Below are 23779 nucleotides of genomic sequence, written 5' to 3'. Positions count from 1 at the left end.
ACCACATAAAATAATAACTTTAATTGAAGAAACACATAATATGTTTTCGTAGTGTGAAACAACGCATGCATAACATTTCTTGACCTTTGTTATAGAATCTTACAGTTTGAGATCAAACTCATTTAGAAATTTTTAAAGGAAAATTTATTTGCATAAAATATTTGTAATTATTTTGGTTTGTAGCGGTATGGGGAAGAGACATACTCCTTAGTGGATACAGCAGAGACTTACACAGCTGCATATAGCTGCAGGCTGATGCATAGGAAATCCTGATGTACAAACAAACGAAAAAAGGCGTGTTAGACAAAATAATAATTGGCCACGAAAGACTGAAACTCTCATCGGAAATACGTACCATTACTTTCACAAACTACTTTTTTTTTATTAATAATAATTTATATATAATTACAAAAATATCCCAAAATTGTTATTCCAAATCAAAAAGCCAGTTTATTTTAGCGGTGTTGCTACTTGGTGACAGATATTTTGCTTTTGGCTATGCATTCAAATATTAATAACTTATTTTTATTTTTACATTCTATATCTATTCAGAAAGTTCACTAAACAAGGAATAAATTTAATGGGTGGTTACGGATTGCCAAAACAAGAAGTTTTTCAAAGAACTGTGATCGAAATCTATTAAAGTTGAGGGCGCAAATAGTATTCCCACGCCTTATGCATAGTCCAGAGCCTGAGAGGACGCGTGATCACAACGCCGTCACGTTCTAATGCTCCTTGACAAACAGGCGACCTGCGCGAGGTTTACGTGTAGCCATATTCCATAGGGTTGCATTACCTCCATAGTATAAAAGGGCCACATACACTAGTGGATATGCTCGTCGAGCATGCTCGCCGACTTGGCTGGTATGGGGTTCTTAAGACGTATGTTGGTCATTATGTTCGGTACAATTCTGATGTGAAAGCGTTCTTGGTAAAGTTGGTAAATTGCCACTTATCTGCGTCAATTAATCTCCCCCCCCCCCCCCAACATAGGTTAAACATGTTGCGTAACGACATCTCTGCAAATTTAAGTCTGTAATGCTGTTGCTGATCTACAATCTGTAAATGCTGAACCGTACTCACTAAACCATTAAAACAGCCCTAATCGCAAAAGCAAAAAAATAAAACTACAAACTACCAGCAAATTTGAAACGAATCTCTTTATTATATTATTTATTTAATTATTGCTTATTAGAAAAGCTTGGCTGCAAACTGAAAAAAAAATATATTCAAGAAATCAGATAATGAGATGGCGTTCACAATCCTACTTTAATATTTTTTAGATTCCGTTTGAAACTACCCGTGGAAAAATTTCCTCTACATTATCTGGATTTAAGCAACAACCACACAGAGTTTGAGATTCTTTTTGTTTTACTGGTCAAACGTTTGAAGTTTCAAGATATATTTATAACACTGTACTAATACTGGATAATATCAGTATAAAATAATTAGAATTTCATAAGATAGGAAAAACAGAACCCCTTACATATAAATTTAAATTTCATTCATTTTCTACATTTAATATATTTGCATTTTTAAACTTAAATCTCATCGAAATAATTTTCCTTTATATGTGGACTATCATGGTGCATGCAAACACAGCGTGGACGGAATGGCAACTTATTCCAGTGCTCCAATGAAGTTAAGGAAGTTCAACCACCATCCTTAGAAGAACATGGAAAATTATAAGTAGATGGTTTTCACGAACTCGCGAACTTGAACTCACTGGATCACAATAGTTATAAAGTTGTTAGATAAAACGGAAAACATATACGTAACAATCGAACCGATCATGAACTTAAGGGGATAGAATTTAAATATATCTCAAGGATTCCACTTAACAATTATGTGGGCTTGGATTTTGTCCTCAAGGTATAGGGTGAGAACGTAGATGATTTTTGTAATTTTTCCTGAATTTATAGGTTAATTATTACAATATGGCGGCCAATAATACATCATCGTCTTACTGGAGGCTACTAGATGAGGAATCGAAGCCTCTTTTAGAAATTTTTGCCATATTGTATTGAATAAATATATTTTATGTAAAATTACGTATTTTTAATCAAGCAAGGTTCGAACCCTAGCCCTGTAATCAATCAAATCAATAAACAATTGCCGATTTTTGATTAATTTTGGAATTATTTGCGAAATTATAACTTAATAAATACTGCTTTACCAAATGGCGGCCTATATTCCACAAGATAGCGGGCACCATTGAAAACAATAATTACTTCACTCTATCGGGCAAATATTTAACTAATATGGCGGCAGTGTCCCCAAGCAGACAAAAACGATATGTTGGATCCTCGATGGTGGCCTCCAGCAGTTGAAAACAAGACGGTGAACGTGACGTCATACTATCTGACGATATTATATACCTTGGCATTAGTGGTGGGTCAGTCTACCCGTGGCTTCCGTGGAGGAAGCATCCGTTGCCATTTTTTTATCCTCACCAAGTTCGAACCTAGGACGCAGAGCTTCCTGACGTAAGTGAATTAAGAAAAAAATATTATGAATTTTAATAAAACATTTTTTTAATAAATTTACATTTTTTCCCGAAAAACTAGATAAATAATTATGGATTTTCGAGATGTCGGCCAAGACTTCATAGTTTCAAAGTGGCGGAATGTTTATAATTAAAAAATTTATTAATTCAAATTTTATGAATTTTATCATTTTCCCTGTATTCATATCTTAATATTTACGGATTATCAAGATGTCAGCCATAAATAATATTGCAACGGTGACATAACAATTAAAAATGGCCGCTTTAGCATCCTATTTGTCAAGGTCATGTCCTAAGTGGCTAATGGCGGCTTGCCCATGAGGAGTTTAAGACCTTCGGGGAATTTTCAAGTGTCTGACATTTTTGAAGACAAAATCGGGAAATTTCAACTCAAAACAGGAATTTTTCTTTAGAATTAGGGAAATTTTTTCCCGATTTTTGGCAAATTTTTTGTTTTTAAAAATTGAAAATTTGGAGGATTTAGTCGAATATTTGGCAATTTTTGGAAAAATTTGGTATTATTTTGGCAGAATATCGTCCAAATTTGAGATAACATAATATGGCCGCCGTGACGTGAGAATCAAATAAGACTATGCCCAGCTCCAGTCCTCAGAGGAATCCATACATTCTTCTGAGAAGAATAAAGTTTCCACTTAGATGTGACTCTTTGACCTGTTACTTGTATGATTTCAAAGTTTATTGTGGCAAAGAGAACCATCATACCAATGGTATACTATAAGAGACAGTTGAAAGCAGGTTGGCAGAAACATTTCTACTACAGATATAGTTTTAAGGTTAGATAAGGTTTTGAACTTAGTGCACCTAATGGACACTTTTCACTGCGCAGAAGTTGGCACTGTAATAGAGACAAAAAAGTGTCAAAATTTCCCGAAACACTTGAAAAGATGAATTAATCAGCTTTACAAAAATCATGTTCTTTGGCAATCAAGTGGCATGATACTAAAAAAGTATAATTTTTTAGTAACTGTCACAACAAAACCAAAAAAAGGAAAACTGTGAAACAAATAAAAGAATGAAGCTGAATTAGTGTTGAATGCCCTGACGCAATGTTTTTACCACGTTTTTGTTAGCTTCATCAGTATGCATGTTTGAAAAAACTATGTAATAAAATATTTGCATTTAATTTTTACTCACTTTTTTACCTCCAAATGTGTTGAAATTTTGCATACATAGAAAGAACCACTAAAAATACAAATTTTAATAACTTAAAACCTTTGTTTTTTTATTGATGAGTTGGGGGGGGGTGTTTCAGAGGATTAAAAAAAACACTAATTTCGAGCAATGAGGTAATAACCAGGCTTTTTGTTTCCATGAGGTCGTGGCATGGTGGGAATTTACCCCGGGGTCAACTATTTCCCTTTAAAAAGGTGGGGGGAGGGTTTTAATGACATAAAATTAAAAAAATTTAAACTCATTACTTTTTTGATTTGGAGTGAGAACGATCCAAAAGGGTATGGTTATGGTGGAAACTCGGCTCGGTTAAGGGGATGGGGCATAATGCTCCTAAATTTTAAAAATTATATAACGATATTCTTTTCGATTTAAAGTTTTTCCGAGGTCGTGTTATGGTGAAAAGAGTGCCTGGGCTTGGTATTTCTCCCCCTTGGAAAGGCCCTTAAATATATTCGTTTCGGTTTATAGTGTCTCCGAGGTCAGGTTATGGTGGGTACTATATGTGAAATTATTTGGCCACATTTTCGGCGTGATAAACTGTAAGATACGGACATTACATCAGTTTTCCATCAAATTTCGGCAAAAATGGTGTACATATAATTAAATAAATTGCCATTGAATTTTCAGCGAAATACAGCAATGGTACTGCTGAAAGGCGAATGTTGCCATTAATACTGAATTGGGCATCTACCGTGCATAAAATGCAAGGCTGCACTGCAGATTATGCAGTTATTTTTTTTTGGATCGCGTCGGTTTCCTGCTGGACAGGCTTTTGTAGCTCTTAATCGCGTAAAATCACTAGATGGTCTTCAAGTAGGAGAACTTGATTGCTCTAAGGTAACAAGAAAAGTTCCCTTTAATGTTTACGCATTTGCTGAAATGACAAGATTACGTGGACATTAATGACTAATTTTAAGTTTATTTTAACAAATAAATACTTTAATCACTCACGTTTAGTATTTTTAATTTGTTTCAATTACTTATATTCAATTGTTTTTCTTATTGTAACACTAAACATAATAAAATAAACCATCTATTTGAAAACACTAAAAATCCCGCTTTCATCGCTGAAAGAACTAAAAACTAAAAAAAAAAATCAATTAAATTTTTTTTTGTCAACAGCCAAATAATACAACACAACTCTCTATAACTAGAAGCGTGGGGTGCTATCTTCATTCAATTTCTTAATGACTATATCCTTAAATTTATGATAGAAAATTTAAAACAAATGTTATCAAGTAACCCGGGAGCGTTGAACCTTCGGGGGGGGGGGGGGGGGGAGGTGGCCATGGACCCCTGGAATTAAGAAGCCTCTAACTTGCAAAAGCGTGACTGTGAAACGTGTTTGATATCAAAACTATGTGTTATGGTAAACTTTCTGTATATTTTAACGTTTTATTTTTATTGCATGCATGTAGGCCCAAATATGGGCATTGTACTGCAAACGGGCACCGCGCTTGGATATGACATGTCAGTTAACCCCACGTGCCAAATTTTTGCCCCCCTCCCCCCCAACACTGTGTAAAATTCCGGGGGCTCCAATTGCGAATCCTCAGATTTGCGCGCCTGGAGCACCCCATTACTAATTTTAAGTTCATTATTGTTATTAAGTTCATATATTCATTTTCGTAATGACTATATCCTAAAATGTTCGAAATGCATATACCTTAAAATTTCGAAATGACTATGTCCTAAATTAGTGCTTGAGAATATATTACAAATTACATTGTTATTATTGATATAAAACTTCAGACAAATGATATCAAACATCCCACGTTTTAGCTATAGAGTTGTGGTGCATGATATGGATATTGGAGAAAACAACTTAAATTTTATTTTTTATTTTTTGTTCATTCAACAATAACGCGGTTTTTTGAGATTTTTAAACACTGAGTTTATCATAAAAATATATGGGATGTTTAAATTTTTCTGATCAGATACCAGCACTGTATGATTATGACAGAAAATCTGCAAAATGAAGGTAGAAACTATTTTATAAGCTGCTAATGATTTTGGCTGTAAATTTGTGGATTGTTTTCAAAGACATAAAGAGAAATGATATTCCATTTCTCATTTTCTTCTCAGTTTGGTAGAATGTATAATTTTTTCGAAGTAAATGACCCAAATAAGACGCAAAATATCAAGCGGTCGTCTACCAAAAATATTCAAAAGCATGTGTAATTTAGATGATCACATTTCAGTTGGAGGAAGTACAAGAAGGAGTTAATACTACTGCTCAAGAAAGAAAATGGAAACAAGAACTTTGCGAGATGTGTAAATTGCCTCTCTGCAAAAATTATTTTACTTCCTATCACACCTTACATAAAATCATAACTGTTAATGTTATGAAAATTAGGGGGAGGCTGTTACTATACTCACAATAGAAAGAAGAAACAAATTGCAATTAGGGCCTACACTAAAAAACGTTTTGCTTGCTCCATATATTCGCACAAATTGTCATAAATTTTTTAGCCTATAAAATGTATAATCATTCTTATTAATATATAAATTGAATTCGATACAGTCAGATAGATTTTTATTAATAGGTATTGGTGTTTCTGTCTTCAAATATATAAGAGGTAACGAGAACAAGTAAACAATTTTCTAACTGTAAATTTCTATACTGCATTGTTTTTGTTTTATAGAAGAGGTAATGTGAACACGTAAACAATTTTCTAACTGTAAATTTCTATACTGCATTGTTTTTGTTTTATTCATACCTTTAACTCAGTGAAAAATTGTAAAATGATTTATAAATAATTTATATAAATATTAAAATTTTTACTAAATAAACAATATATGTTTATCTTTAGTATAGCATCTAAATAAATATTGATTACTAAAATCAAACATATGTGACATATTTACTTCATAACCTAATGGGACATTTGTGCTCCACTCGAAAGTACTGATTGGACACACATGTCCCATACTAGGTTCCAAAAATACATTTGTCTAATAATCTAACAAAAAAACTTGAATCGGTGTTTCTTAGGTGTGCATAATTGATGCCTTATTCAAAATTAACTGTATTCTTGAAATTTAAAAACAGTTTGAAAGGGTTAAGTACTAATACTGAAGGTGCTTATGACCGGATAATAACCGTTGTGGACATTATCATTAGAGTGGTAGTCAGCTTTCATACAAGTAATTGTAACGCCCATCTGGCCCCCGTGCAGAAGGAAATGGAACTTTAAATATGGTTTTTGCTGTGCTCAAAATGGTGTTCTATGTAGGCGGCGAGTTTCCACCAGTAATGTACGTGAAATAAATGTTTGGTGTTTGACCCCAGCGTAACGTAGTAGCGTTCGTTACCAGTTACAACGGACTTCGGAGTTTAAATTAGGTTCGACGAGCTGGAAATGTACTTTACTAGACTTCTTGAGTATAGACAAATAAGTAGGATATGGCTTGATGTAAGGTTTGTTTGTAACCGCGACTGCAAATTATATGTTTATTATTGTTATTTGTATTTATAATATGTAAAGAGGTTTTTTTTCTGTCAAACCGGGACACAAGTGTTTAATGAACGCTAATATTTCACGTTTACTTTTCTTAAAATTTAATAAACTGTGAAATAATAATGTTGAGTCACGTAAGAATATGGGTTAAGTAATGTCATTATTGACTATGCAAAAATAACTTAGTCATAATATTGCGCTGGTGTTGGTCTTAGCCAACAAATGCTTCGGTACATTTAATGGTTTTAATACCTCGAGCTCTAACCAGTGCGATTCCGCGTAAATTATTAAGTTATTTCAAACCAAGTTGAAAATCAACTCTGCTGTACAAATTTCTAATGTTAAAGAAGAATAATGTTTTGTAAAGTTATCCTTAAAAATGCGTAGTACCGTAATTATAAGATTTATTGAAAAGCATATACAATTTTGGAGGGGTTTTTGAAAATTTGTTTGTAAATAGCAAATTGAACATTTTATTTTATAAAATAAATAACCAGTAACAAATTAAATATTCAACCACTAATTTTTAATTCATATTTTAACAAACGAAATGTATTCTGCTTTTAAGACGTCATAGCTAAAATATGTATACAATGACATTAAATAAATTTATTGATAAATTAAATTACCTTCAAAAGTAAGAAATATTGGTCATGATTATACTAGAGCACCGGGAGACAAGAACTGTGCTGAAATCTAAGTAACAAGAAAAATTGTTCTAGGAATTAATAAACCGTCGCAGTTTGTCAAGTGCTACTTCGAATTCACGAATTTCGTTTTTAAGTCTCCAAATATCACAAAACTAGAAGCAATAATAAATTTATTTGAGGAATGTCAAAAAATGTAAATGTTACGTGAATAAATAGTAGATGAAATGATTATTTATAGTATATGAAAAAAAAATATATACAACTATAAATAAAGATTTTTTCCTGCAATAAAACCAAATGTTTAAAATAAGTTTAAGAAATCGTAGCAGTATGCGATTGTCATAAATGTTTATCTATAATGTATAGCTATTTTAAATCAAACAAATAATTTTATTCCCTAGTACAGCGGATCCCAATTTTTTTTTTCGGCCAGGGATCCCTATGATTGACTTTTCTTTTGGCGAAACCCCAAATACTTCAAAGAAATTTATTTTACAATAATTGTGCCTGCTTTATACGACATTCGTCCTGACTCACGGAACCCCTGTGTCTCTGCCACGGAATCCCAGGGTAGCGCGGGACATTTTGTTGGGAACCACTTCTGTAGTATATTAATTTTTTTTTTAATTAGAGAAAATATTACAATTATCAAACTAATATTTAAAATTTATTAATTATCTCAAATAAAAATTAGTTTTGTTCTTTAGAAAGAACTCGCTCGTGCTCCGGCAAGAGAAGTGGTTCCTTACGAACAAATAGAGATGCACGTAAGTAAACAATTCTAGCCGATTCACGTCTCACCTGAATATCAGCGACACAGCTATGGGTATGACGCTCATCTTCTTCCCTCCCAGCAGGTAGTCTACCTTGGTGTCCTGCTTGCCGCACACGCCTATCAACACCCCCACCACTGTGGACACCACCAGCATCAGGGCGAACATGGTGTGGTCCACCCAGCTGAAGTGGGCCACGTGTGATGCTGTCGTGGAGTTCATCATATTGCTTCAGCTGAGGAAAATCATATTGCTTCAGCTGAGGAAAATGTCAGATATACGCCACAAACTTAAACAGTTCTCCATCGTTTCGTCCAGCTGCAATTTAATAAGGTTTTGTATGGCAATCTACATGATAAATCACAGTAAATTTGCGAACTTTTAAAAGATGAATTTTACTTAAGTAAGCGACTAGTTCTTTATAAAGTTAGATAAGCAAATCTTTTTATAAACTACCCTTTACTCTTACTTACGATTCTAGTGCTCGTTGTAAACAAGATGAACATACCCTGGGAAAAAAAGAAGTAGATTTTTCCGTGAACTTAGCGAACCTTAATGGTTTTTATTAATATTCGTACATTAATCATGTTAGTTTGAGTTTAAATTAAACTAAGCATTTTTAAATTCGTTTATCACTAATAATTATTAATAATTAAAAAACTTATTCGTAAACTAAATTTAAAATTTTTACAATGTATTGAACATATAAAATAGTCTTTTACTTCTTGATTGCTACATTTTAATATTATAAATATTCGATTTTCCTATATTGTCTTTCAGAAAAATAAAATAATAGAGAACGTTTTATAAGTACATGGCAGAAAGCTTACTGAAACGTTTTCAATATTGTTGACAAAACAATATCTGCTTATTTATTATAGAACCATGTAAATCGTTAAAGTTTAAAAATTATTTCTGAAATACCTTTTTTTACGCAACTTCACAAACTTGTGAATGTATTTTAACTATAAAAACAATGTGAGTGAGACATCTAGTACTCGCCAGTGATGAGTAAACATCTCACGTCGATAAAAAGCAAATTATGTGTTCTCATGTTACAAATAAAATTATAATACTAAACTCGGACACGAAATTACACGTAGAATACTTAAAAAAAACTAAGAGTGATAAATATACGAAATCTATTCATTATAGAAAAAAAAGTAGTAAAATGAATCCCCTTTTAAAAACTAAACTCTAATTCTGTTCAACAAGTTGATACGATTGAGATCTTAGAGCTATCAAATAACATGAGTACTAAACGCGTCAGGTGTAAAAGCCTCAAAAACGATACTTTGAAATTTCCCCCTACACCGGAATTATCATCGTTTGAGATTTTGAGGTTAAACTTTTTGAGCCGCGTTGAAAATGAGATTTACATATACACTCGAAATGCAATAAAATAAGCGCGCTTTAAACAACGGAAATTTTACAGGTTGAATGTCAAATGCGCATGTAGAAATAAACCGCTATAGCCACGAGCCGAATTCGTCCAGATAGCGGACACATGTATGGTATCATGCTCTCGTATGTATTAATTTTAGCGAAAATTGGAGGATGTACTAGGCCTAAGCGTATTTTTGTGCCAAAGTAAACTTTATGGCAGCAAAACAATTCTGGAATATCTTATGTGAACTTGAATAGTCATAACGAGATATGATCACAAAATTAAAAATACCTACATATAAGTTACTAGCCAGAAAAATGTATTGTGTTGGAACAAACTTGGCATTACAGATATGTATTTCTGTCTTTTAAGCAATAACAATTATACATGCATATACGTAATGTTATAATATTTGTTTTAAATTGTTTCGAGTTTATTTTCTTAATGTATCTTTTAGACTGAAACCATGAATTAAATAAATAAGATAGCTTATTTATTTATTTCAAAGTTTCAGTCTAAAAGATACATTAATAAAATAAACTCGAAATATTTTAAAATAAATAGGGTATAATAACACTAGGTATATGCATGTAGATTTGTTTTTGCTTAAAAGACAGAAACCAGTCTCTCGATCCTTTTTACAAACAAACCTTAACTTCATTGAGCTATTAAACTGTTTAACATTTAAATTAAAAAAATTAACAACGAAATTCTTTTTTTTAAGATAGTCTTAAATATAAATATAGGCTAATAAATTCTTGTGTTTTTGAATATAAACTAAAGTTTGCCAAAATATTTATTTGCTTTTTCAAGTTTTCATTATTACTTTCTTAACATAAATTGTGTCATAAAGGTAGAAAAAAGCTTAGTTGTAATAATATAAAGTTTAGTTTGGTACACAAATGCGCTTAGTAAGTTTCTCGATTTTCGTAGAGTTAAATAAATGCTGATTAATCATGCAGGTGCACCGCACCATTTTTTCGAGATTTCTGAGATTCTCACAGATGACAACACCTGGTTTAGGAACTCATTTCCGTTCCAAACCATTTCCATTCACGAAATTACCTCTACTTACTGCCGAATGCGGAGAGCTTAGTTGTTTATACATCAAAAATGCTTGGTGTACAATCGATGATTAAAATGTATAAGTAATCACCTGCGAAGATTTTTCTCAAAGCCGAACTAGGCTGAGTAGTGCGTAAAAGTATTTTCTGCCCTCTCTGTGGCATGTGATGCCGGTGCCGGGGTGCACCATCTTGGATTGTGATGTTACGGCGGCCATATTGGATGACCTCGACCTTAAAAATCCCTCAAAAATGACTCAAAATAACTAAAAAATTCCTAGAAATATCCCTATTTCGAGGGAAAAAATTTTCGTTCTGAGGAAAATTTCCTGTTTTTTTTTCTTCTCAAAAATTCAAAAATTAGGAATTTGAAAAACCTTAAAAGACTTTTGCCTAAGAAAGAAAAAAAAATCCTAAAAAAAGCTTTAGACTTCTAAAAGCAAACCACAATAAGCCGTTGATACAATGATACAAGGACCTTGATCTTGACCTTGACCATACAATTCAAACTCTTTAATTTGTGACCAAAAAATTCCAAAAACAAATTAATAATTTGATTACTTCAATTTTTTAGTTATTAATCGATTTCGGACCTTGGTTAGATTCTCAGCGAGAGTAAACATTTAATTTACTAATAACTAGCTACCCACGCCGGCTTTGCAATGGTGCAATGCTGATTCTAATTATACTACAGAATATTTTTATACCGGCCCCCCGGTCGGTACCGCCGCAACCGCTGTGTCCCTGCATTTTAAATCTGTAATATCTTCCAAAATATTCATTTAAATTACATTCTGTAAAGCTCCATATAAATCTGTATTAAATGCACCATGTATTTTAGGTACTTAATTGGCTAAGGATTAATGCTGTATTGCTTAAAATCGCTTCGTAAATAAGCCATTATTTCTCGTAAAATGTACAGGATACAAATTGGTTATTGTGGGTTATCCCTTAGAGATAGACATGTACTATCACGGACTTTTTTTTTGTAGAACTTTTTATGGTGTATAATACTGTAAAAGATTATTTTGATCTATCTCGTAGGGTTCAGCCAGCGTTTGCAATGTAAGCGCAAAAAAATCGGTTTATTTACGATATCACATTAGAAACCTCTAAACTTATCAGTGCTTCTCTACTATAATATGCATGTATTATAAATATAAACCTTCCTCTTGAATCACTCTATCAATTAAGAAAAACCGCTTCAAATTCCGTTGCGTAGTTTTAAAGATCTAAGCATACATAGGGATAGACAGACAGCGGGAAGTGACTTTGTTTTATACTTTGTAGTGATAAACTAAAAATTCTTTATAAAATCAAACATAAAAATAAATATTTATGACGTCAATCATCATCTTCTATTTTTATCTAACTGCTACAATTATCGTGAAGGCCGCCATCTTGAAAATACATAATTTTTATACTAGAAAATTTGGAAAAATTAGAAAAATCATAAAACCACTTACTTATTAAAATTGTAATAAAAATATTTTAAAACACTGTTGCACATTTGGTTACGGGTGCCATCTTGGATTCTAGAAACGTTGCAAATTTCGTTACGCCCGCCATCTTAACCGTGTATGACATAATAATTTCGCGTTTCGTTACGTACACCATCTTGGATTCTATATTGTTGCACTTTCCGTTACAACTTCCATCGTGAAAATCCGTTATCATTAGCTAGAAATTGTGAAAACCAAATTAAAATTTATAAAAAAATAATTAATCAAATTTTAATAAAAAAACGAGCACTTACGTCCATGGTTTGAACCCGGTGAGGTCAAAAAAGTTCACAGATCGTCCACGGAAGCCACCGGCCGACTCACCTCCCACCACTAATGCCAAGTATATCGTCAGCTAGTATGACGTCACGTCCGTCATCTATTTTTCGTCTGCTGAAGGCCTCTATCTGGTTTTCGTCTGCTAGAGTGCACTATCTATATGTTTGTTAATTTTTTACCTGCTATATTGCAGTAATCATTTATAATTACTGTCTACACATTTAAGTGCCATATTGAAATTTTGTAATACTTAAACTAGAAATTAAAGATGAATTACAAAAATTATCAAAAAAAATCAACAATATTTTTACTTATTTAATAGATGGATTCCTGTCCTTATTTCAATAATTGACCAATCAAGTGCAAAAAATAATTTTAATAAAAAATACTACAATAGTGACAGGTTAAAAAAAATCATTTTTTATAAATACTTTTTATTACATTGATAATATAATACTACAGGATGACTTGCCAAAGTTAGCAATCTTGTAAACATTCAGATCTGCATTAGTTAAAAACTGACTAATTCTTAGCTTCAATCGGTTTACTGAAGACAGAGGCCAGCCAGAACCTTTGCCTGTCTTTTTCTTCCCGAAAGAATTTTTCGATATTGTGTTTAACAGACCGCTTCACATCGTCGGAATTGTAAATGGGAGTCATCACTGTCTTGAATGTAAATTTGTTTACTTTGCCCTCGAATGGATATGGTTTTTCATATATACATTCAACCACAAGTTATATTTTAATTGTATGTTTCTACAACATCAGTAAGCTGATAATTTTCTGCCTGATATCGCCAAGAAAAGTAAAAAATATCTTTCGAGACACTAAACGTATTTAGATAGACGTAGTCTTTCAACTTTCCACGAAATGCAGATTTCACCAAGTGGAAACTGTTACCATTTACCTGTAATGCACCGAGCACAGTCTGATTCCTAGATTCATGTACAAGCCTCATCACATTCTGTTGATGAACATCTGTGTTTGTGCTTGTGCACATACGAGACTCCAATCTAAAGCAAGGAGTGGAAATGCGTGTAGGTAGTTCATTAGTAGGCACACGGATTTTACCTTTACAGTATTTCGCATACCGTCGCAAACTGTCAATACGTGTAAACCAAACATGGCACACTTCGCAGTGAAACTTCATATAAGAAGAACTCTTTACACATTTTCTCATCTCATGTCTTCATGCATCAAGCGAAAATGCGAATGTCATATCAAAGTATTTGCAAGGATGTCTAGTTGATGAAGACTAACCTTTCAGACCCGAACCCGATGATTTTGCTTTAGTTATACCAATTCCTAGTGTACTCTTAAGTTAATTGATTAATTACTGTTAAAGGGAAACCTTTACTTTCTGTCGTACAGTAGGACCTTTGCATGTCTTCAAGGGTCTTTCCAACCTATCATGCCTTGCAAATTGTTTGTGTCATTGGTTACAGCCAAACTTTATGCAAGGATGATTTTTAGTACATATACTGATCTCTTGTCGCCGAGCATTAATGTTGTTTGAGAAAATCTTGCTACAGTAACGGCATTGATGCTCGATAGTTGTTGACGAATTACTAGCCCTTGAAATCTCCATCGGAGGCGAAACGTCGTTCATCGAGGATTATTCTGCATCTATCAATGTAGTCACTAAGCTCTCTTCTGCTGGTGGTACCACGACTGTTGAACTCTCCTCCAGCGTTTTCGTCGTCGTTGCCAACGGGACCTGCACCACCATCGTCGCTGCTGACGCCAGGGTTCCCGCAGACAATGGTACATCTTCCATTGGGTTTGTCGTTAAAGTCGGATAAGATGTCATCGAGTTTACAATAACAGGTAATTACGCGACTTATGTAACAGATGAGAAAAAAACCACGTGATCCTTACACTGCCGTAGCCAGAAACAAACTGAAAGCCCCGCCGTCTGGGGATTCGATTATGTACACGCACCCATTCGAATTATATTATGCAAGTAAAACACGAGTCATTTTCATTAATACGCAAGACAAAACAACATTTAAAAAGAAGAAAATTTTGAAGCAAATATGACAAAAAATGGGTAAACAATACATGCACAGGACACGCAATGTACATGCAAAGACCATGCAATGACGATGTAATGACCATGCAATGACGATGTAATGACCACGCAATGACCACGCATTTTACACACCAAACACTCAATGAACGCACTGAAAACGCAATGTACGTGTAATGACAACGCAATGACCACGAAATATGCACATCAAACACGCAATGCACATACCGAACAATAATGTACACACGTTTTACAAAAATTACGCACATTTGGTCAAAAATTCGACACAGAGGAAGCGCAATTGGACGTAGTTATGCAAAAAGGAACCAACACACAATTTTGTTATATGTAATTTATTTGAAAATAAATTAAAATAGTACAAGGTTGATCGTACCGTCGTTGCTATTATTATATCAGTATTTATACTAGACCATTAAAATTATACCCACATTATATTATCAATAGGAGAATTACTATTTATAATTAACTTTTACTTCAAAATACAGTACTTAGAATAGGTTTCATGTGGGTTGGTTCCTTTTTGCATAACTACGTCCAATTAACGAACATGCAATACACACACAGGAAATGACAAAAAGGAAGTACATATGGACAAAAATTGGATGTGGTGTGATGCGACCTCATCACAGGAATACAGTTTCGCCAATATACGGTAGGCTCCAACTACTGCAATACTCCAAAAGCTTTAACAGCTCCAAGTGCTACAAAGGCTCCAACAGCTCAAACAGTTCTAAGAGCACCAATCGCTCCAAGTGCTCCAAAGCTCCGGTGCTCTAAAAGCTTCAACTGCTCCAGCTGCTCCAAGTGTTTTAAGCACCAAGTTCTCCATTGCTTCAAGACCTCCAATGCTCTAAATCTCCAAGACCTCCATTGCTTCAATGCTCCAAGAGCTCCAAAGCTCCAATTACTCAAACAGATCCAATTGCTCCAAGTGCTCCAAAGCTCAAATCACTCCAAGATCTTCAATGTAACAATTTTCTCCAACAGACCAACAGCCCCAAGTGCTCCAAAGCTTCAAATGCTCGAATTGCTGTATCAGTACCATCTGCTCTAATTGCTCCAACTTCTCCAATTGGTCAAAGAGCTCCAATTACTCTGAGTGCTCAAACTACTCCATATACATTGGGCTCTAACTGATTTCATTTGCATTTTTTGTTTGTTTGAACTTGGGCAGATGCTTATTTGGAAAAAGGAAGCTCAATTGGAAGCTCAATTAACAAAAAGAAAGCACATTGAAGAAAAGAAAACACATTCGGAAGCAGATTCGACAAAAATGAAGCACATTCAACCAAAAGGAATAAAATTTTGAATGGAATTTCAACAAAAAAGGAAGCACAAAATAAATAAAAATTACGAAAAACAGCTTTTGCCATCTTGTGAACTTCACTTTTGGTGAACAAGAATAGAATTCTAGTACATGCCAATTTTTTTGTAATTATTATTATTTTTGTATATTATCTGATATTAAGGAAAACATGCTATAGTTTTTTTTTTTTTCAGTGTGGTCATTATTTCCGTCAAGAAATATGTTAATGTTCTCCAAGTGTTTCTATTTAGTTCTGAGTAACTGAAAACAGAACGAAATTTTTTACTGAAATGAGTGACACGATTTCATTTTAAGTAACATATTTTTTATCTGGCGGATTTCAAACAAATAACATCTATTAATAAGTCAAATAATGTGCCTAGGGACAGCTGAGAAGCCCTAACATGCAAGAGGAACTTCCTTCTCCTTGATGTCTAGAGAAGCCTTCCTTTTTTGCGATTGTTAGTGAGCATCCCGCATCCAACATAAAAGAATTACAACCAGTTACTTTTATTAATTATATCAATTCTCGTAGCTCAATGGAGTCAAAGATAGTTAGAGCCAAGTAGTGTCGTAGCCTCATAGACTTGTAGCTTAGTAGTCTTCTAGTCCTGTAGTCTTGTAGCTTCGTAGGTTCCTAGTCTAATAGACAGATAGCAGCTAAGTCTAAAAAAATTTTGGAGCCAATTACTTATGGCGCCATGGACTTTTGGAGAAAAAGACTGTTGGTTTCGAATATAACTGGTTCCAATAACGGTTGGATACTAATGACTGATAGAGCTAAAGACCTTAACAGCCAATGACCGTTGGAGCTAATAACTGTTGGAGCCAATGACTGTTGTAGACAATGACTTTTGGATCTAATGACTGTTCGAACCCAATGACATTTGGAGCCAAACTACTGCTGAAGACAATGTATATTGGAGGCATTATTTCCTCACTTAATATTGTCTATCGAATCCTACAGAGAAGAATGTTTGTGAAAATGAATGCCCTTTTAATTAAATGTGCGTAGACAAGACTGTACACGCGTATATTACTACTGAGAACGTATCCTTTTCGTAAAATGTGCTTCCTTTTATGTTGAATTTACATTCAAAATGTGGGTCCTTTTTGTTGAGTGTGCTTCCTTTTTGTCGAATGTGCTTCCGTTTATGCTTCTTTTTCTTTTATTAAATTACAATTGTGCTTCCTTTTTTCGAATAACCTTCTGGCCAAGTTCGAACAAAAATGAAATCATTTTGAGCCGAATGTAGTTGGAGCAGTTGGAGCACTTAGTGTAATTGGAGCTCTTGGACCAGTTGGAGAAGTTGGAGCATTTGGAGCTTTGGAGCACTTGGATCTGTTGGTATAATGGAGCCAATTATAGCATTGGAGCTCTTGGAGCAAATGGAGCTTAAAATCACTTGGAGAAACTGGAGCAGTTGAAGCTGTTCGAACAAATGGAGCTTTGGACAGTGTTTATGGCAAACCATATACGTTCGAGGACAAAGTGAACAAGTGTGCATTTCAAGACAGTGAAAAATCCCATTTACAATTTCGACGATGTGAAGCAGTCTCTTAAACACAGTATCGAGAAATTCTGTCGGGTAGAAAAATACTGTGTAGGCAAAGGATCTGGCTGGTCTCTGTCTTCAGTAAACCGATTGGCGACAAGATTTAGTCAGTTCAATCTAGGGCAGAACAAAATGGTTTTTTGAATTGCTGACATTAGCCAGTGTTCCTGTAGTAGTATAGGATCTATTTAATAAAATATTTATTTTCAAAAAATGTTAATTGTTTTACAAATTGTCACTAATGTAGAATTTTTAATTATTTTTTTTTTGCATTGAATATATCAACAATCCAAATAAGTACAGTTATCCATCGATTCAATATGAATATTTATTTCAGATTTTTTAATGATTTTTGGAATATATCTAGAATTTTTATTTTAATTTTTTTTTTATTTCAAGATGCCACCCAAATGTCAACATGGTAAGTGCTACAGTAATAATAAATGAATACTGCACTCTAGCAGGTAAAAATTAATTTAACATGTGGGTAGTGAACTCTAGTAGACTTAAACAAGATGGAGGCCTCTAGCAGACGAAAACTAGATGGATGGCGGATGTGACGTAATACTATCTGACGATACATACCTTGGCATTAGTGTTGGGATGTCAGTCTGCCGTTGAATTCCGTGGAGAAAGGACGTGTCATATTATTTTGACCTCACCGGGTTTGAACCGAGGACGTAAGTGCGTGTTTTATTAAAATGTTATAAAATTGTTATTATATATGTTTTTACAAATTTTATTTTATTTTTCAAATTTCTAGTATAATAATTACGGATTTTCAAGATAGTGGTCCTAACGAAAAGTGCAATGATCTAGAGTCCAAGATGGTGTCACAAACAAAACGCGCCACGATTATGTCAAACATGTATAATATGGTGGACGTTAAGAAACGTGCAACAGTGTTTTTAAAAAAATTTTATTCAAATTTTATTAATTACATTTTTTTAATTTAAATTTTTCCCTTTCAAATCTGATGATGAATCCGGATTTTCAATATGACGGCAGAAGCAAAAATTTTAGTAGTTAGGTCATAATTGAAGATGGCCTGGTGTGACGTAAGAAATTTTTATTATTTTTTTTTAAATATTGTTAAGTATTTTTAAAAAATATATTTTTAATAACTTAATTGTTTACTCTCGCCGGGAATCGAACCAACGCCAAAATTGATTATGTAACTAAACATTTGAAGTATGCAATTTTTTTTTGTTATATTATGTAATTTTTGCGGAATTATTGGATAAAAAAACTAAAGAATTAGAATTTTATGGTCAAATGAAAGGGCCTTGTATCAACGGCTTAAGCCAGTAAGCTTTTAAAGACTTTTTTTTAGGTTTTGTGTTCTTTTTAAGGCAAAGTATTTTGGGTTTATTCAAATTCCTTTTTTCAAATTTTTTGAGAAAAAAATATATGTTTCTAAATAATATAGTATTTATGATAACTTATAAATACGCCTATGTTAACTGGTGGTAGAGAGGTCTTGTCGGCCAAAAAGTTAGTCTTTTTTATTGTTTCTTCTTGTGGTAGAAAATGCAGAATATATTTCAAACTGCCCATATCACAGAAAATCACTTAAAAATCCCCTGGTATGTGAATCCGATGCAAATCAAGCGCAAAATTTTATCATTTTGCCAACAGGTTAAGTTAACTCAAGGAAATCCTCTCCATCATATAATATTGAATTAAATTTAATGATCAGCTAGGCCAACTTACTTAAACGAAATAAGTGTAAAGGCTCTGGCTGTGTCAGATAGTTTATTGCCATATTTATAAATCCAATGCTAGTTAATTTAGGATGGAATCATCATTCTAACAATTCTTTCCTTTCAACTAAACTGTATGGAAACGGTTATAGAGTGGACTAAAACGATGTTTTTTTTTTATGTTACGTGGCTTTTTGTGTTATCTTGTTATTGGTATAGGCTGCTTGGTCATCTACGAAATTCTCGGAGAAATAAATATCTAGACTGTCTCAGGATCTTCTATTACTTGATGGAACAGCAGTGTATTTGAAAGGTGATGAAGCAACAGTCGAACACTTCTGATAGTAAAAAAAAATGGGTGCGTGTACTTATGTATGCGCGTTAGAAGTTATACTTATTTGACATCATTAAAAAATAGTTTTTAATTGCATGAAAATAATTAATTACAATAAAATAATAAAAGGGCTGGGAAAATATAGTCAACACAGTCAATAAATTTCTGTTTAAATATGAAAAATTAATAAATAAAGTTTAGAGAATAATAAATAGGCCTCTATATGACATAATTTGTACTAAATATTATAAGATTCTTCATTTTAAATATTTATTCTTGATTATTTAATATTTTAAAAGAAAATAAATACATGTATATTATATATTCAAAAATTAAATTTTAGTTTATTCTTTTTTTAAATATTTATTATTTTCTTAATTTAAAATTCACTTTTAATTCTTATCAAAAAGTTTTCATTAAATTTTTTCATTTATTTTATAAATATTTATTATTTATTCAAATTAATAGTAAATATTAAAAATTAAAATTTAAATATTGTTCGATTTTAATTTTTATGACAATTTTTTTTGTAAATGTTTTATTAAATTTATTTCCTTATTTTGTAAATATTAAATAACCAATAATATATATTTAACATTAATAATTTAATATTATTTAGTATTAATTATATGAAATAATAATATTTTAATTTATATCAATACAAAATACATACGGATAGTTGACCTTTATTATATTGGAGCACTTGAAAATGTATAAAGACACAATTTTTTTACTAATATTTACGAATTGTTAATAATGGTAAGTAATAAAAATATTCAATTTAAATCACTACTGAATATAATTTATTAGCACATATATAATTCGCACTTGTATGAAACTAAAACACGTGTAGTTAATGTAGAAACTAGAAACATGTGGATAAATATTATAAATATGAAAAAAGTGATCAGAGGCGACGAGCGTGCCAACATGCGCGACTAATAGAAGGTCTATTTCTATTTTGTTGCTAGATTTTTTTCGAGACTTAATGAGCGGTTTAGCGGGCAACTTCAACCTGTTAATTTTGTATTACAGTGATACGCGCGCATCTTAAAATTTCACTCTCATCATTTTTTTCATAACGCGCCTAAAGAAGTATAACTTCAAAAAATTTAAAAAAATATATCTACCGCCAAGTTTTTGAATCACTGCCCTTCAGCATATTGACCGCGCAGTATAAACACTTTCCTGATAGAAGGTTACTAGGAAATTATGTATTATATTTGATGTAATACCAAAATAATGTGGTATTTTTTAAACCTTGGAATTTACTCAATGCTATGACTATTTTAGTTTACTAAAATAAATTCCATGGTAATTTCACTATCATTAAGTTTAATTTGGCACACCAATATGTTTGGTATGTCCCCTAATGTGGGTTTATATTCATACACATGGGTCCGCCATCTTCCTGTAAAAATGTCGCCATATGGTGCGCGCAGCTTCAACCAGTTAATTTGGTGTTACAGTGATGTGCGCGCATCTTAAAATTTTACTCCATCATTTTTTCATAACGCGCCTAAAAAAGTATAACTTCAAAATTTAGTCGGATGTAAAGGAATAATTTTAATGTTCCTGTATTTATAATAACTCAAATCCACATATTAATGATTAAACAATGTCCTAACTATTTTCTTATTTTCTGCGCGCACTGTATACAGTTGAACATGTTTCTGCCAATAAGGTCCAATTTACTAGCAATAAATCTTTCATTGAACGTAGTTTTCAGGTAAGAACATTTGTAATATTTCTAGCAGAAACGTAAATTTACCAGTAAGTGTGGAAGCTGACACATTTTGTTTTGTACAATTCGCTCACATTAAAAAATTTATGACGCTAAATACATGAAATAGTTACTATAAGGGAACATTTGTAAGAAATGTAAATATTTTTTTAAGAACCTGCTTGATAAAATAATGCGTTAATTGCCTTATTGAGAAACAATCTTTATAATTAGAAGTAAACAAGGTAAGGATGATAAATTGACATCAGACTCTATTTTACTAGAAGGAGTTATAATTCTATTAATACACATTCTTTGACATTGTGTCTGTCTATACCTAATTGCAAGTTGTTCAATAAAAAAATAATTCCAAAACATTTGAAAAAGTAATCATTATAGTTACTTCTTTATTTATATTTTTTTTTGGTTTGGGACCACGTTCAAGGTAATAATGATGTGCTCAACGTTCTGGCTTGCCAAGTTGCAGCCAATTGGACAAACTGAGCTTCTACTCAAGTCCAAACATCGGAAAAATCATCAATTATTTTTACGTTGTTAAAACTCAAAAGCCAAGAAGTTGTTACAGTCTTGGCCACGAAATTATACCAATAAGAAATAAAGCACTTATAAATATATAATAATTTAATGTACTAAATATGACGCAAACATTAATTTTAACAATAGCGTTTTGAATAACTTACTTTTTCTATACACACTTTCTACAGCAGCACTAACAGCTGTTAGTCTTAGACGTAGAAACCTCCTCTGAAGAAACAAAAGTGTATACTGTTCGGTGAGATAAAAATAAAGCTCGGCACGTGTTAATGTGCGAAGGAATGTACTGATAACCTTTTTTTGTTATTAAAATCTTTTCTGACCTCTATGAAGTAAATCAGTACATGAAAATATATTTCTTCTTATTCCATTGAGTAACAAGTATGCATTACGTAAAGGAAATACAACCACTTTTTTAAAGTGATAAAATAAAGCCCACTCAACTGATAAGAAGCTTAAAACTATGTGTAATATTATTTGATTTAAACAATTTTTCGAAAATCTTATGGTTGCAAAATTTTATTCTCTCATATTTACAGTTCTACTCACATCGTGACAGAGACGCTTGGCAGAATAAACCCTCAGCTTACTTCGTATCTCATGTATTACCTTGCATTTATGATTTACATCAAGCACAATATTGCGCAATGAAGGTTACTTTATTTGTAACATGCGGGGTAGCAGAAACAAATAATATTTTTTATAAATATCTCATTATTTTAAATTGTAGATTCTCAGAGAGGTACTGTGCTACTACACGTATCCCAGATGTTTGTATTATTATTAATTTTAATATCTGTTGCGTTGTGTCGATGAGCTAAATCGTATCTGTGATGCTAAAACACTTTGCATCATCAAGTTCCAGTACAATTACAATGTATTCTAAAGACCAATTAAGTGTCAACGACCTGATTAAATAGCATTTTTTATGAACTTTTATAATTCCCAAGTGATTTTACAATAAAAGTAATAACTTTCCACATATATACGTTATTGTAGACGGGTAGTATATAATAGTCGGTCCGGTGCCAGGCTTCAAGCTGTGGTGCCTGGTGCCAGTCTGCCATTTTGGATTGTGATGTCAGGTCGGCCATTTTGGATTACTTTGACCTTCAAAATTGACCTTAACATTCACACCGGCAGCCATCATGGATCCGCTATCTTGAATTCTGCCTATTTGTTTTCTAGAACTTTCCGTTATTTTGAATTCTGCCATTTTGTTTTCTAGAACTTTGTGACATTTTGAATTATGACGTCGCTATTGCAGTTTTCGTAATAAATGCCATCTGGAAAATCAATAATTATTATCAGATAAATTTGGGAAAATTACCAAAAACTTAATTAAAAAAATTTAAAAAAAGAACCCTACATCATGGCGCTTGTAGTCCTTGGTTCGAAACTGGCGAGGTCATTCGATTAAAAATAGTGGTGGATCCTTCCTCCACGGAAGCCACCGGCAGACTGGCCACCCACCACTAATGCCAAGATACATCTAAATTGCCAGCTATTATTACGTCATGTCCACTATCTTGTTTTCGTCTGCTGGAGGCAGCGATCTTGTTATCTTCTGCTGGAGGCCAACATATCTTTTTAATAAAATATGGTGGAAAGTCCTAAAATAGGATTAAATTCCTCTACTTCCAGCCTTGAGTAAGCCGATGATGGTCACCATCTTGGAAATCCATAATATTTTACCTAGAAATTTGCAACCGGTGCTATACATTTATCCCAGATGT

The 23779-nt window shown here is 32.8% G+C and overlaps 1 protein-coding gene across 1 annotated transcript in view; it reads right to left on the bottom strand.

Moving 5' to 3' along the window:
* Positions 1–22318, bottom strand: part of LOC134533684 (sodium-coupled monocarboxylate transporter 1-like) — a 99063-nt gene extending 76745 nt beyond the window's left edge. The window contains exons 1-2 of the mRNA XM_063371239.1: positions 22190–22318; positions 8613–8819 (exon numbers count right to left, since the gene is read on the bottom strand). Of these exons, the coding sequence (XP_063227309.1) occupies positions 8613–8809 (197 nt within the window). The 5' untranslated portion in view covers positions 8810–8819; positions 22190–22318. The remainder of the gene's footprint in view (positions 1–8612; positions 8820–22189) is intronic.
* Between the last annotated feature and the right edge of the window lie 1461 nt (positions 22319–23779).

Source organism: Bacillus rossius, chromosome 7 (assembly GCF_032445375.1).
Source record: "Bacillus rossius redtenbacheri isolate Brsri chromosome 7, Brsri_v3, whole genome shotgun sequence".
Classification (NCBI taxonomy): Eukaryota; Metazoa; Arthropoda; class Insecta; order Phasmatodea; family Bacillidae; genus Bacillus; species Bacillus rossius.
Note: the sequence above shows the minus strand (reverse complement) of the source record. Positions and strands in the feature narration are given on the sequence as shown.